This window comes from Myotis nattereri (genome assembly GCF_964212035.1).
Source record: "Myotis nattereri genome assembly, chromosome: 15".
NCBI classification, from domain to species: Eukaryota; Metazoa; Chordata; class Mammalia; order Chiroptera; family Vespertilionidae; genus Myotis; species Myotis nattereri.
This window is the reverse complement of record NC_138090.1, coordinates 39,268,657-39,282,673: the sequence shown is the minus strand read 5'-3', so window position 1 is coordinate 39,282,673 and position 14,017 is coordinate 39,268,657. Positions and strand designations below refer to the sequence as shown.

The 14,017-nt window shown below is 42.3% G+C and overlaps 1 protein-coding gene across 1 annotated transcript in view; it reads right to left on the bottom strand.

Moving 5' to 3' along the window:
* Positions 1-13,934, bottom strand: part of NFKBIB (NFKB inhibitor beta) — a 28,390-nt gene extending 14,456 nt beyond the window's left edge. The window contains exon 1 of the mRNA XM_081106894.1: positions 13,659-13,934. Within this exon, the coding sequence (XP_080963020.1) occupies positions 13,659-13,837 (179 nt within the window). The 5' untranslated portion in view covers positions 13,838-13,934. The remainder of the gene's footprint in view (positions 1-13,658) is intronic.
* Between the last annotated feature and the right edge of the window lie 83 nt (positions 13,935-14,017).

The following is a 14,017-nucleotide window of genomic DNA, read 5'->3' as shown; positions in this document are numbered from 1 at the left end:
TGGTCCAGCTGGCTGAAGCCCGGCTGAGTAAAGCAGGTTTCTGGGGTTTTTTTAGCTTCTATATTTGCAACATAGTTGCTTAGAGTTGCAGCTGAGAGGCCGGCAAGTCAGGCGGGGAACGTTGGAGTCCTCCATCACTGAAGCAAGCAAGCCTCCCTATTCGCATCAGCTGCCTGGCTGCTGGCCGCCATCTTGGCTGTCAGTTAATTTGCATATCTCCCTGATTAGCCAATGGGAAGGGTAGCGGTCGTACGCCTATTACCATCTTTCTCTTTTATTAGATAGGATGCTGAAGGATATTTTTTAAGAAGAGGAAGAAGAAGAAAAAGGTAAAGATAAAAATTATGAACAACAAAGTGGCAACAAATACATATCTATCAACAAGTGAATCTAAAAATCAAGTGAATAAAAAATATGATGAACAGAATAAACTGGTGAATATAATAGAATCAGGAGCATAGGAAGGGAGTGGACTGACAAATCTCAGGGGGAAGAGGGTTGGGGGCTGCGGGAAGAGACTGGACAAAAATTGTACACCTATGGATGAAGACAGTGGGGGGGGTGGTGGTGGTGTAAGGGCATGCAGTGGGGTGGGAACCAGGTGGAGGGAGCTTTGGGGGGGAAAAGAGGAACAACTCTAATAATCTGCACAATGAAGATTTATTTAAAAAATAAAAAAATGGCCCTGACCGGTTTGGCTCAGTAGATAGAGCGTCGGTCTGCGGACTGAAGGGTCCCGGGTTCGATTCTGATCAAGGGCATGTACCTTGGTTGCGGACACGTCCCCAGTAGGGGGTGTGCAGGAGACAGCTGATCGATGTTTCTAACTCTGTATTCCTCTCCCTTCCTCTCTGTGAAAAATCAATAAAATATATATAAAAAATAAATTTAAAAAAATAAAAAATAAAAAAATGAAATAAAGAATGACATAGCACAAATAAAGAACACATTGGACGGAATACACAGCAGATTAGGGTAAGCTGAGGATCAAATCAGTGAATGAGAAGTCAAGGTTGAAAAAAAAATCACTCAACAAGAAAAAATAATTAAAAAACAGGAGGACAGTTTAAGGGAGCTATGGGATAACATGAAACATAACTATTCAAAGCAGGTGTGCCAGAAGAGGCAGAAAGGGAGAAAGGGATAGAGAACATGTTTGAACAAATAATGAAAGAAAATTTCCCTAACTTAGAAAAGGAAAAAGTCACACAAATTGAGGAGGCAAAGAGTCCCAAACAAGAACCTAACAGGACCACACCCATACACATCATAATTAAAATGCCAAAAATTACAGACAAAGAGGGAATCTTAAAGGCAGCAAGAGAAAAGCAAACTGTTAACTACAAAGGAGTTCCAATAAAGCTGACATCTGATTTCTCATTAGAAACTCTACAGGCCAGCCCTAACTGATTTGGCTCAGTGGATAGAGCGTCAGCCTGTAGACTGAAGGGTCCTGGGTTCGATTCTGGTCAAGGGCATGTACCTTGGTCACAGGCTCCATCCCCCGTAGGGGGTGTGCAGGAGGCAGCTGATCAATGATTCTCTCTCATTGATGTTTCTATCTCTCTATACCAGTGGTTCTCAACCTTCCTAATGCCCCGACCCTTTAATACAGTTCCTCATGTTGTGGTGACCCCCAACCATAAAATTATTTTCGTTGCTACTTCTTAACTGTAACTTTGCTACTGTTATGAATCATAATGTAAATATCTGATATGCAGGATGTATTTAGGCGACCCCTGTGAAAGGGTCGTTCGACCCCCAAAGGGGTTGCAACCCACAGGATGAGAACCGCTGCTCTATACTCTCCTTTTCTTTCTACAAAATTAATTTAAAAATATTCAAAAAGAAAGAAAGAAAGAAACTCTATAGGCCAGAAGGGAATGGCCACAAAGTACTCAAGGTAATGGAAAGCAAGGATCTGAAACCAAGATTACCAGATCCAGCATGGCTTTTATTCAAAATACGGAACAAAAAACAGCTAACGGAGTACATCACCACCAAGCCAGCATTACAAGAAATGCTAAAGGGACGGCAGTAATGATAAAAAGAAACAGAGAGAGAAACCTTGGCATACAGAATCAAAAGGCATTGGGTAGCTAAATGGATACAAAAACACGACCCAACTATATGCTGTCTACAAGAGACCCACCTCAGAACAAAAGACTCACACAGGATGAGAATGAAGGGATGGAAAAAAATGTCCATATAAATTGAAAAGAAAAAAAGCTGTGGCAGCAATACTCATATCTGATAAAATAGACTTCAAAATGAAGGCCATCACAAGAGACAACAAAGGTCACTACATAATACTAAAGGGATCAATCCAACCAGAGGCTATAACCCTAGTAAACATATATGCACCCAATACAGGAGCACCTAAATATATTTTAAAAACTTCCAGAGAACTTTAAGGGAGAAATCAATAAAAATACAGTCATAGTAAGGGACTTTAACACTCTGCTGATTTCCCTGCATAGATCTTTCAGACAAAAAATTAACAAGGAAACCAGTACTCTACAGGATGCACTGGATCAGATGGATTTAACTGACATTTATAGAACATTTCACTCCAAAGCTGCAGAATATACATTCTTCTCAAGTGCACATGGGTCATTCACAAAGATAGACCACATGTTAGGACACATGGAGACTAAACAGCATGTTATTAAACAATGAATGGGTTACCAATGAAATCAAGAAAGAACTCAAAAACTTCCTGGAAACAAATGAAAATGAACACAACAACCCAAAGTCTCTGGGACACAGCAAAAGCAATCCTGAGTTCATAGCACTACAGGCCTACCTAAAAAAAACACTACAACTTAAACAATTAGAAAGAGAACAAGAAAAGCCCAGAGTAAGCAGAAATAATTGACATAGAGACTAAAAAAAGATACCAAAAAATCAATTAAAGCAAGAGCTCATTCTTTGAAAGGATAAACAAAATTAATGAACCATTAGCCAGACTCATCACAAAACAAACAGAGAGAACCCAAATAAATAAAATCAGAAACAAAAGTGAAGAAGTAACCACTGACACCACAGAAATACAAACGATTTTAAGAAAATACTATGAACAACTATATGCCAACAAGCTGCACATATGGATGAAATGGACAAATTCCTAGAAAAATACAAGCTCCCAAAATTGAATCAGGAAGAATCAGAAAAACTGAATAGGCCAATAACAACTGATGAAATAGAGCAGTAATAAAAGAAAATCCCAGCAAACAAAAGCCCAGGTCAAGACAGCTTCACAGGGAGTTTTACCAGACATTCAAAGAACTAACACCTATACTCTTCAAACTATTCCAAAAAATCCAAGAGGAAGGAACACTTCCAAGCTCTTTTTATGAGGCCAGCATTGCCCTAATTCCAAAACCAGATAAAGATACTACAAAGAAAGAGAATTAGAGGCCAGTATCCCTGATGAACATAGATGCTAAAATCCTCAACAAAATATTAGCAAATCGCATCTAGCAATATAGTAAAAAGGTCATACACCATGACCAAGTGGGATTTATTCCAGGGATGCAAGGCTGGTACAATATTCACAAATCAATAAACATGATACATCACACAAACAAATTGAAAGACAAAAACCACATGATCATATCAATAGATGCAGAAAAAGCATTCAACAAAATCCAACACCCATCTATACTAATAAAGAGTTAATATGCTAATGGTCGATACGCCATAACAGTAACGACCAGGACATTAGCATATTAGCTGGGGCGCTGCTCCAGAGACAGGGTGGAAGTGGGGAGGCACCAGAGGAGGTGGGACAATCCCGTGCCAGGGAGGGCAGGGATGAGAGCACAGAGTGCCCCCCTCACCAGTCCTTCACCACCCATCACTCACACTCTGAGTGCCCCACAGCCCACCTGCCAGGGGAAGGAGCACAGCGCAGCAGGTGGGAGGCTTCCACGCTCTCCTCCAACGCCATGATGGGGCGGAGCCGCCGTGTTGTTCCGGAGACAGGGCAGAAGCAGGGAGACACCCAGAGAAGGTGGGACAAGCCCTAAGCGACTCGAGGGACTGAGGGTGGGGCTTGAAGCAGCCAGAGAAGGCCAGAGGGTTTGGGGACTGGGCCAGGTGTGCTGGAGCTCTGCGTGGACAGGTTCAGGTGTCAAGGAAGGTTGGCACCATGCGATTTCAAATCACGCACTGGGCTCCTAGTTTTTTATAAAAACTCTCAGCAAAGTGGGAATAGAGGGAGCATATCTCAACATGATAAAGGCCATATATGACAAACCTACAGCAAACATCATACTCAGTGGGCAAAAACTAGAACCATTACCCTAAGAACAGGAACAAGACAGGGATGTCGGCTTTCACCACTCTTATTCAACACTAGAGACCCAGTGCATGAAATTCGTGCACGGGTAGGGTTCCTAGGTCTGGCCGGCAATCAGGGCCGATTGGGGCCCTCCCTCCCCTGGCTGCCAGCTGCCGGCCAGAGCCTTCCTTCATTCTGCGCCACTCCCTGGTGGTCAGCGCACGTCATAGCAAGAGATTGAACTCCAGTCTCCCAGTCGAACTCCTGAGGGAACGCTTTGCATATCAGACTTTTATACATATAGAAGATAGTACTGGAAGTCGTAGCCACAGCGATCAGACAAGAAGAAGAAATAAAAGGCAGGAAGTAAAACTGTCATTATTTGCACATGGCATGATATTGCACATAGAAAACCCTAAAGATTCCACTGAAAAACTACTAGATTTAATAAATGAATTTAGCAATGTAGCAGGATAAAAAACAACACCCAAAAACAGATGTTTATTTTTGGGGTTTGTTTTTTTTAAATATATTTTTATTGATTTCAGAGAGGAAGGGAGAGGGAGAGAGAGAGATAGAAACATCAATGATGAGAGAGAATCATTGACTGGCTGCCTCCTGCACGACCCCCACTGGGGATATGCCCGCAACCTGGGCACATGCCCTGACTAGAAATCAAACCAGTGACCTCTTGGTTCCTGGGTCGACACTCAACCACTGAGCCACATCCAGCTGGGCTATCTGGGTTTTTTTATACACCAATAATGAATTCTCAGAAAGAGAAACTAAATGAACAATATCATTTACCACTGCAACAAAAAAGTTAAAATACTTAGGAATAAACTGAACCAAGGAAGCAAAAGACCTGTTCTTGGAAAACTACAGGACATTGAAAAAAGAGATAGAAGAAGAAATAAACAAGTGGAAGAATTACCATGTTCATGGACTGGTAGAATTAACATCATTAAAATGTCCATACTACCCAAAGCAATCTACAGATTCAATGTAATCCCTATTAAAATTCCAACAGCATATTTCACAGATCTAGAATACTCCAAAATTTATATGGAAACAAAAAAGTCCCTGAATAGCCGCAGCAATCTTGAAAAAGAAAAACAAAGTTGGAGGAATCACAATACCAGATATCAAGTTATACTACAAAGCCACCATACTCAAAACAGCTTGGTACTGGCACAAGAATAGGATTAGAGATCAATGGAACAGAACAGAGACCCCAAAATCTACCCAAGCCATTACACTCAATTAATATTTATTAACGGAGGCAAGAGCATACAATGGAGTCAAGACAGTCTCTTCAATAAATGGCACTGGGAAAATTGAACAGATACATGCAAAAAAATGAAACTAGACCACCAACTTACACTATACACAAAAATACACTCAAAATGGATAAAAGACTTAAATGTAAGTCAGGAAACCATAAAAACCCTAGAAGAAACCATAGGCAGCAACATTTCAGATATCTCTTGTAACAAAATGTTTACGGATACATCTCCTAGGGCAAAGAAAACTAAGAAGAAAATAAACAAATGGGACTACATCAAAATAAAAAGCTTCTGCACAGCAAAAGAAACCATCAACAAGACAAAAAGAGAGCCCAGTGTATGAGAGAACATATTTGGCAATGGAACATCTGATAAAGGGTTAATGTCCAAAATATATAAGGAACTCATACAACTTAACAAAAGGAAGACAAACAATCCAATTAAAAAATGGGCAAAGGACCTAAATAGACACTTCTCCAAAGTGGACATATACATGGCCAAGAGACATATGAAAAAGTACTCAAAGTCACTGATCATCAGAGAGATGCAAATTAAAACGAGGCATCAGCTCACCCCTGTAGGAATGGCTACTACCATCAATAAATCAACAAATGACAAGTTCTGGTGAGGATGTGGATAAAGAGAACCCTAGCACACTGCTGGTGGGAATGCAAGACTGGTGCAGCCATTATGGAAAACAGTATGGCGTTTGCTCAAAAAATTAAATATGGAACTGCCATTTGACCCAGTAATCCCACTTCTAGGAACATATCTTAAGAAACCCAAAATACCTATCAGAAAAAAAATGTATGTACTCCTATGTTCATAGCAGCACAATTTACAATAGCTAAGATCTGGAAACAGCCCAAGTGCCCATCAGTAGATGAGTGGATAAAAAAGCTGTGATACATTTATACCATGGAATATTATGCAGCTGTAAAAGAGAAGAATGCCCTACCCTTTAAACATGGAGGGACCTGGAGAGTATCACGCTAAGTGAAATAAGTCAGTCAGAGAAAGACAAGCATCACATGAACCTAAGGAACAAAATAAACTGATGAACAGAGCAGATCCAGAGACTTGGAAGCATGGAACAGAGTGTGAAATCTTGGAGGAAAGGCAGGGGTAGGTGGTGGGTGGGTAGGTGGCAGGTAATCAACCAAGGAGTTTGTATGCATATATGCATGGCCCATAGACACAGACGATGGGCTAGTGAGGGCCCGGCGTGGTGTTGGGGGTGACCTGTAGGAGGCCAATGGGGAGAAAAGGGAACATATGTAATACTTTCAAAGATAAAGAATTATTTTTTAAAAAAAGGAAAATAACATCAAATGGAATTTTGATCTATACAAAGGACTAAAAATAGTAACACTAGGGTTCAGCAGATACGATTTTTTTCTTAGTATGGAAGATTCTTTCGAAAATAATTTTTTTTAAATAAATTTTTTATTGATTTCAGAGAGAAACGGACAGGGAGAGAGAGATAGAAACATCAATGATGAGAGAGAATCATTGATCGGCTGCCTCCTCCATGCCCGTTCCTGCAGATCAAGCCTGCAACCCAGGTATGTGCCCTTAACCAGAACTGAACCCAGGACCCTTCAGTGCGCAGGCCGACACTCTATCCATTAAGCCAAACAATCCAGGGCTTGAAGATAATTTTTAAAATAGTTGACTATTTAAGCAAAAAATAATAACAATGTATGGTGGAGTTTATAAGACATCTACTTATATAAAAACCCTGGTGATGTTCATCACAACCAGAACCGCCGCGACCAAGCAGAAGGAAGTCAGTCCTGCAGGGGTTGTCTTGGTAATGGCTGCACCCTTCCCCGAGCTGTTTCCTGGAGCTGTTTCCTGTAAGGGTGGGGTTTGAGGCAGGAACCCACCCTGGGAGCGTGCAGGCATATCTTTCTAAAGTGTGCCGTGCCAGCACAGCCAAGGGTGAACCTGAGTGGGGGCAGCTGAAAGGCTTAGAAAAGACAGACAAGAGAATGAAAGCCAGGTCTCAGTGGGACACTGCTTCTCTGAGAGTCAGCGACCACGCCCACAGCCATGCCTTTATTTTATACCAGATGCTACGAGGCAAAGTAAGGGCGTGACCAAGATGTTTACAACATTCTCCTGGGTTTCAATCCTACTCAACTACATGCATCTGAACTCTATCAAGCCTATATCACTCAGGCACGTGGGGCCACATGTTCGGACCATAGGTTCAAGCTTACAACTACAGCTGTTGGGTATAATTGTGCTGGGAGGGCCCTGCCCTCCAAGCTGAGACTTGCACGTGGCAATGAGAGGACTGTGCCCTCTCATCAGTCCAAGGCTTGAACCTGTCCAAAACACTGTAGCGGCTCCCCACAATAAAGTTTTAATTCTGTTTCTTTGTTACTAATGTTGTGGCCCCACCCCATAACAAGGAAACAATTTCCAGAGGAAGAGGCCAAGGAATCAGGATTTTAAAAAGATTCCCAGGTGATTCTAATGTGCAGCCAAGGTTGAGAACCACTGCTATAGATAATATTAAAAATATATCTAAACGTGCAATCCTTTGTCCAAAAAATGAGCATGTTCAAAAATTAAATGAAGAAAATTTGGATATACTCAATGGAGATTTTCACACATATTTGAGTGATGATTCCATTGATTCCAGAGATGATGCTGAAAAGAAAAATTTTCCCATCGAATTTCTTAATAGTATTACTCCTTCGGGAATGCCGTGTCATAAATTAAAATTGAAAGTGGGTACAATCATCATGCTATTGAGAAATCTCAATAGTAAATGGGGTCTTTGTAATGGTACCAGACTTATTATCAAAAGATTACGACCTAACATTATTGAAGCTATAGTATTAACAGAATCTGCAGAGGGAGAAGTTGTTCTGATTCCAAGAATTGATTTATCCCCATCTGACACTGGCCTCCCATTTAAATTGATTCGACGACGGTTTCCTGTGATGCCAGCATTTGTGATGACTATTAATAAATCACAAGGACAAACTCTAGACAAAGTAGGCATATTCCTACCTGAACTCGTTTTTGCACATGGTCAGTTATATGTTGCTTTCTTTTGAATTTGAAGAGCACGTAACATTAAAGTTAAAGTTCTAAATACTTCATCACAAGGGAAATTAGTCAAGCACTCTGAAAGTGTTTTCACTCTTAATGTGGTGTACAGGGAGATATTAGAATAAGTTTAATCACTTTATCAGTCATTGTTTGCATCACTGTTGTTTTTATATCATGTTTTTGTTGTTTTCATATCATGTTTTTGTCGTTTTTATTTCATGCCTCTGTTGTTATATCCTTTTGTTACTGTTATTTATTAATAAATTTATATATTTTTTTCATACACATTTTACTAATTTCCTTTCATCTCTCACACTTCTATTATAGAGAAAGGGCAAATAGCAATATTAAAATATCTCTGCTAATTAATTCCCTTTTTAAAAAAAAATATTTTAATTGATTTTTTACAGAGAGGAAGGGAGGATAGAGAGTTAGAAACATCGATGAGAGTGAAACATCCATCAACTGCCTCCTGCACACTCCCCACTGGGGATGTGCCCACAACCAAGGTACATGCCGTTGACCGGAATCAAACCTGGGACCCTTGAGTCTGCAGGCCGATGCTCTATCCACTGAGCCAAACCGGTTAGGGCAATTAATTCCCTTTTAATGTGCACGAATTTCGTGCACCGGGCTACTAGTGTGTAAATAAAATGTATGACCACAATAGCATACAGGCCAAGAGGGGCAAATAGAACCTTACGATCTAAGGTTCTTTGAGTCCATGAGAAGTGGCATACTTCAAAGGTTAATGTTGTACACTATAAACCCAAAGCAGGGATCAGGAAACATTTTTTGTAAAGGGCCAGATAAATATTTTAGGCTGTGTGGAACATGTGTTCTCTCTTACCTACTACTCTCTTACCCCTGCTCTGCTGGGGTGATGCAAGGCAGCCACTGCCAATATGGAAATGGATGAGGGAGACTGTATTTCAACAGAATTTTATGTATGGGAGCCTGAAATTGGAATTTCATATGATTTTCACTATTAACAAAATATTCCTTTTAGTTTTCAACCATTGAAAAACGTAAAAACTATTCTTAGCTCATAATCACATAAAAGCAAGTGTCTGGCTAGATTCTACCTGGAGGCCAGAGTCTGCCAGCCCTGTCTTTCAGAGCAATCACTAAAATGATAAAACAAAAAGTTAGAACTAATAAGCCAACAAAGAAATACAAGGGGAAAAAAATGTACTCATTTCAAAAGAAGGAAGATAAAGAGGAACAGAAAAACAAAGAAGAAATAAGTAGAAAACTAATAAGCTTATCTAATAAAAGAGAAACATGCAAATTGACCATACCTTTGCTACACTCACAAGCCACGCCCACCAATCAGAGCGACTATATGCAAATTAACCCAACCAAGATGGCGGCTGGCAGCCATGGAGCTGGAGCAAGCAGGTGGCTTGGTTGCCCCGGCAATGGAGGAAGCCAAGCTTCCCGCCTGCCCTGGCTGGCTGTCGGCTCTGCTCAAGGCAACAAAGTTTCAATTATAGAAGACAAATAAACCCCAGATACCTGCTTACAGCCAGCCTCCACTGGGAGCTTGGGTGGCTAGGGGCTTGGCCAGCCTGCAAACAGCCATCAGCCCCTCACCCAGGCTGGCCAGGCACTCCAGCGGGGACCCCCATCCTGAAGGGGGTGCAGCCAGTCTGAAAACGGCCCTCAACCCCTCACCCAGGTTGACCAGGAACCCCAGCAGGACCCCCACTCTGATCCGGGACACCCTTCAGGGCAAACTAGCCGGCCCCCACATGTGCACCAGGCCTCTATCCTATATAATAAAAGGGTAATATGCAAGTTGACCCTAACAGCAGAACGACTGGGAATGACTGGTCACTATGACACACACTGACCACCAGGGGGCAGATGCTCAATGCAGAAGCTTCCCCCTGGTGATCAGTGCACTCCCACAGGGGGAGCTCTGCTCAGCCACAAGCCAGGCTGATGGCTGCCAATACAGCGGTGGTGGTGGGAGCCTCTCCCGCTTCCTCAGCAGCGCTAAGGATGTCCGACTGCAGCTTAGGCCTGCTCCCCACTGATAAGTGGACATCCCCTGCGGGCTCCCGGGCTGCCAGAGGGATGTCTGACTGCCAGCTTAGGCCCAATCCCCCAGGGAGCGGGCCTAAGACAGCAGGTAGACATCTCCTGAGGGGTCCCAGACTGCGAGAGGGCACAGGCTGGGCTGAGGGACCCCCTTCTCCCCCGCCGAGTGCACAAATTTTTGTGCACTGGGCCTCTAGTAACAATATAATAAACGTAAACATAGCTACTTCCATAAGTAAATGTAAATTATCTAAACATTCTAATTAAAAGGCAGACACTGCCCAGCCTGCCTGGCTCAGGGTTGAGTGTGGACTTATGAACCAAGAGGTCACGGTTCCATTCCTGGTCAAGGTATATACCTGGGTTGACAGCTCAATTCCCAGTGTGGGATATGCAGGAGGCAGCAGATCAATGATTCTCTCTCATCACTGATGTTTCTATCTCTCTCTCTTCTCTCTCTTCCTCTCTGAAATCAATAAAAGTATATTTTTTTAAATCTAATCTAATAATAGACAAAGATTGAAATTGACCATACCTTCGCTACGCCTACCATTGGCTAATCAGTGAGATATGCAAATTAACTGCCAACAAAGATGGCGGCTAATGTGCATACTGCAGGCAGATCCTGCTGTGCCGCCCCAGCGCGGATCTGGGCCTGCTGTGTCTTGGGCGGGGTGGGCGGGGTGGGTGGGGCGGGCAGCAGCAGAATCTGAGCGGCCGCTCACCCCAACGCAGGATTCCGGCCTGCCGTGTCTTGGGTGGGGTGGGCAGGGTGGGCGGGTCGAGCAGCAGCGTGATCCGTGAGAGGGCACAGATTGGGCTGAGGGACCCCCCTTCCCTGCCAGTGCACAAGTTTTGTGCACGGGCCTTCTAGTTAATAAATAAAAGGCAGACATTGTCACATTAACTTAAAAAAAGCAAAACCAAACTATATGCTGTCTATAAGAAACTCTTTAAATATATTTAAAAATAGGTTAAGAATAAAAGGATGGCCCTGGCTGGGTTGGTAGGTTGGTTGGACTGTCGTCTGGTACACCAAAAGGTTACAGGTTCAATTCCCAGTCAGGGCACATACCTAGGTTTTGGGTTTGATCCCAGTCCAGGCGCATATGGGAGGCAACTGATAGATGTTTCTCTCTCTTTCTTTCTCCCTTCCTCTCTCTCTCAAATCAATATCCTTGGGTGAGGATTTTAAAAAGTAAAAATAAAAATATCAAAGGGTGGAATAAGGTGTAGCATGCTAACACCAGTCAGTCAAAATAAAGCAGGAGGGAGTATTTTTTAATAAAATATATGTTTATTGATTTCAGAGAGGAAGGGAGAAGGGGAGTGAGAAACATCAATTTTGAGAGAAAATCATTGATTGGCTGTCTCTTGTGTGCCCCACTCTGGGGATCAAACCCGAAACCCAGGCATGTGCCCTGACTGAGCCACACCAGCTGGGCAGGAGGGAGTATTTTAATATTAAAGTAGATTTCAGAGCAAGGAATAGAGAGGGTTATTTCATAATGAGAAAGAGATCAATGAATCAAGAGGAGAATTATAAACATTTGTGCCCTTGATAATAGTGTCCAATTACAAGCAGCAAGACCTGATAGAACTACAAGGAGAAATAGACAAATCCACAATTCTTATTAGAGATTTCAATAAGTTTCTCTCAATAATTGATAGAACAACTAGACAGCAATCATCATCCAGGACATAGTGGAATGGAACACTATACCCAACAACAGCAGAATATACATCTTTTCAAGTGCACACAATATTCTGAACCATAAAACAAGTCTTAAAAATTTAAAAGGATTCAAGTCATACAAAGTCTATTACCAGTCTCCAACAGAATTACATTAAAAATCAATAAAAGAAAGGTATCTGGAAGTCTTCCAAGTATCTGGAAACTAAATAGCATACTTCTCAATAATCCACTGACCAAAGAAAAAATCAAAAGAGAAATTATAAAGTATATTTAATTTAATAAAAGTCAAAACACCACATATCAGAATTTGTGAGATACTGTTAAAGCGGTGCTTGAGGAAATTTACAGCACACAGCACCTATAATAGAGAAGAAGAAAGGTCTGAAATCAATGACCTCCTTAAGAAACTAGAAAAATAAAAGTAAATCAAACCTAAAGTAAGGGGAAAAAGGAAACAAAGTCAGAACAGAGATCAATAAAATAGTAAGCCAAAGACATGAGAAAAGTAATGAAGCCAACTGGGTTCTTTGACAGAAGATCAATGTTTATTGAGTGCCACCTATGGGTCAGGTTCTGTTCAGTCGCTAAGGATATGGCAGAAAACAACACACAAAACCCCCAGGTACAATCCCTCACTGGGGCCTTTCCAACATTGTTTTTTTCTTTTGTTCTACCCTTTTACCGGGAATGCCCTCCCCAGATAATCTGCTTTACTCATTATCCTGCTTTATTTTTCCCAAAGAACTTACTATACGCTGGCATTCCATTTTTCTGTCTTTTTCATTTTTTGTCTTTCTTTTCTTTTCTCTCTCTTACTTTGTGTCTTTCTGTGCCTTTTTCCTCTCTCCCTCTTTTTTTCTTCCTTTACAAATTTTCTCTTTGAATGTGAGATGTGAAGATTAGTGCTCAGAAGGTGGAACCTTAATCAAAGGTCAAGTAATTATTTCGGAAATCAAGGTTTAATGCTCATATATCAGGAGCGAAGAATCAAAAATCATAAATATTTGTGGAGGTTAGAGGTCAGGAAGTACCTGCCTGAGCTACTAACAAAGGTCTCAGGCTGGGGCCAGGAAGATCAAGTCTAGTTTTGGGATCACTGGAAAGGCATGTGGAATTCTGAGAACCAGTGTTCAATAAAGGAGGTCAGAAATTATGGGTTAGCATCATTTGGGTAGGAAACTGACTTTATAAAAGACTAGGACTTGTGGGTTAGAGGTCAGGAAGTCAAGCATCAGAAGTCAGATTTAGAAGCGAGGGCAGCCTAAGATTCACTCACGTGTCCCCATCCTCGGTTACGTAGCCAAAGACCAGGGGCGCCCACGACAGCCCCGGGCCCAGCTCCGCGCCCAATCCCGGTCCTCCGGGGGCTGCTGCATCTGGACCCAGAGAGCCCAGGCCACTGTCGCACCACTCGTCGGCATCCGCAGTTTTCCCCAAGCACGCGACCCCGGCCATGGCCCCCCAAGTCTCAGGGGCCCCGTGGCCCCGGGCCAGTCGCTGGGCTCTGCCTGGAGCTCTGGCGCTTCCGCCCTGCCGGGAATTCCCCAACACTCCCCCCTGATCCATCCAATCATAGTAGGCCAAATCGCTCACGCTCCGCCCCCATATCACTTCATGGCCAATCAGAGTTTTCAT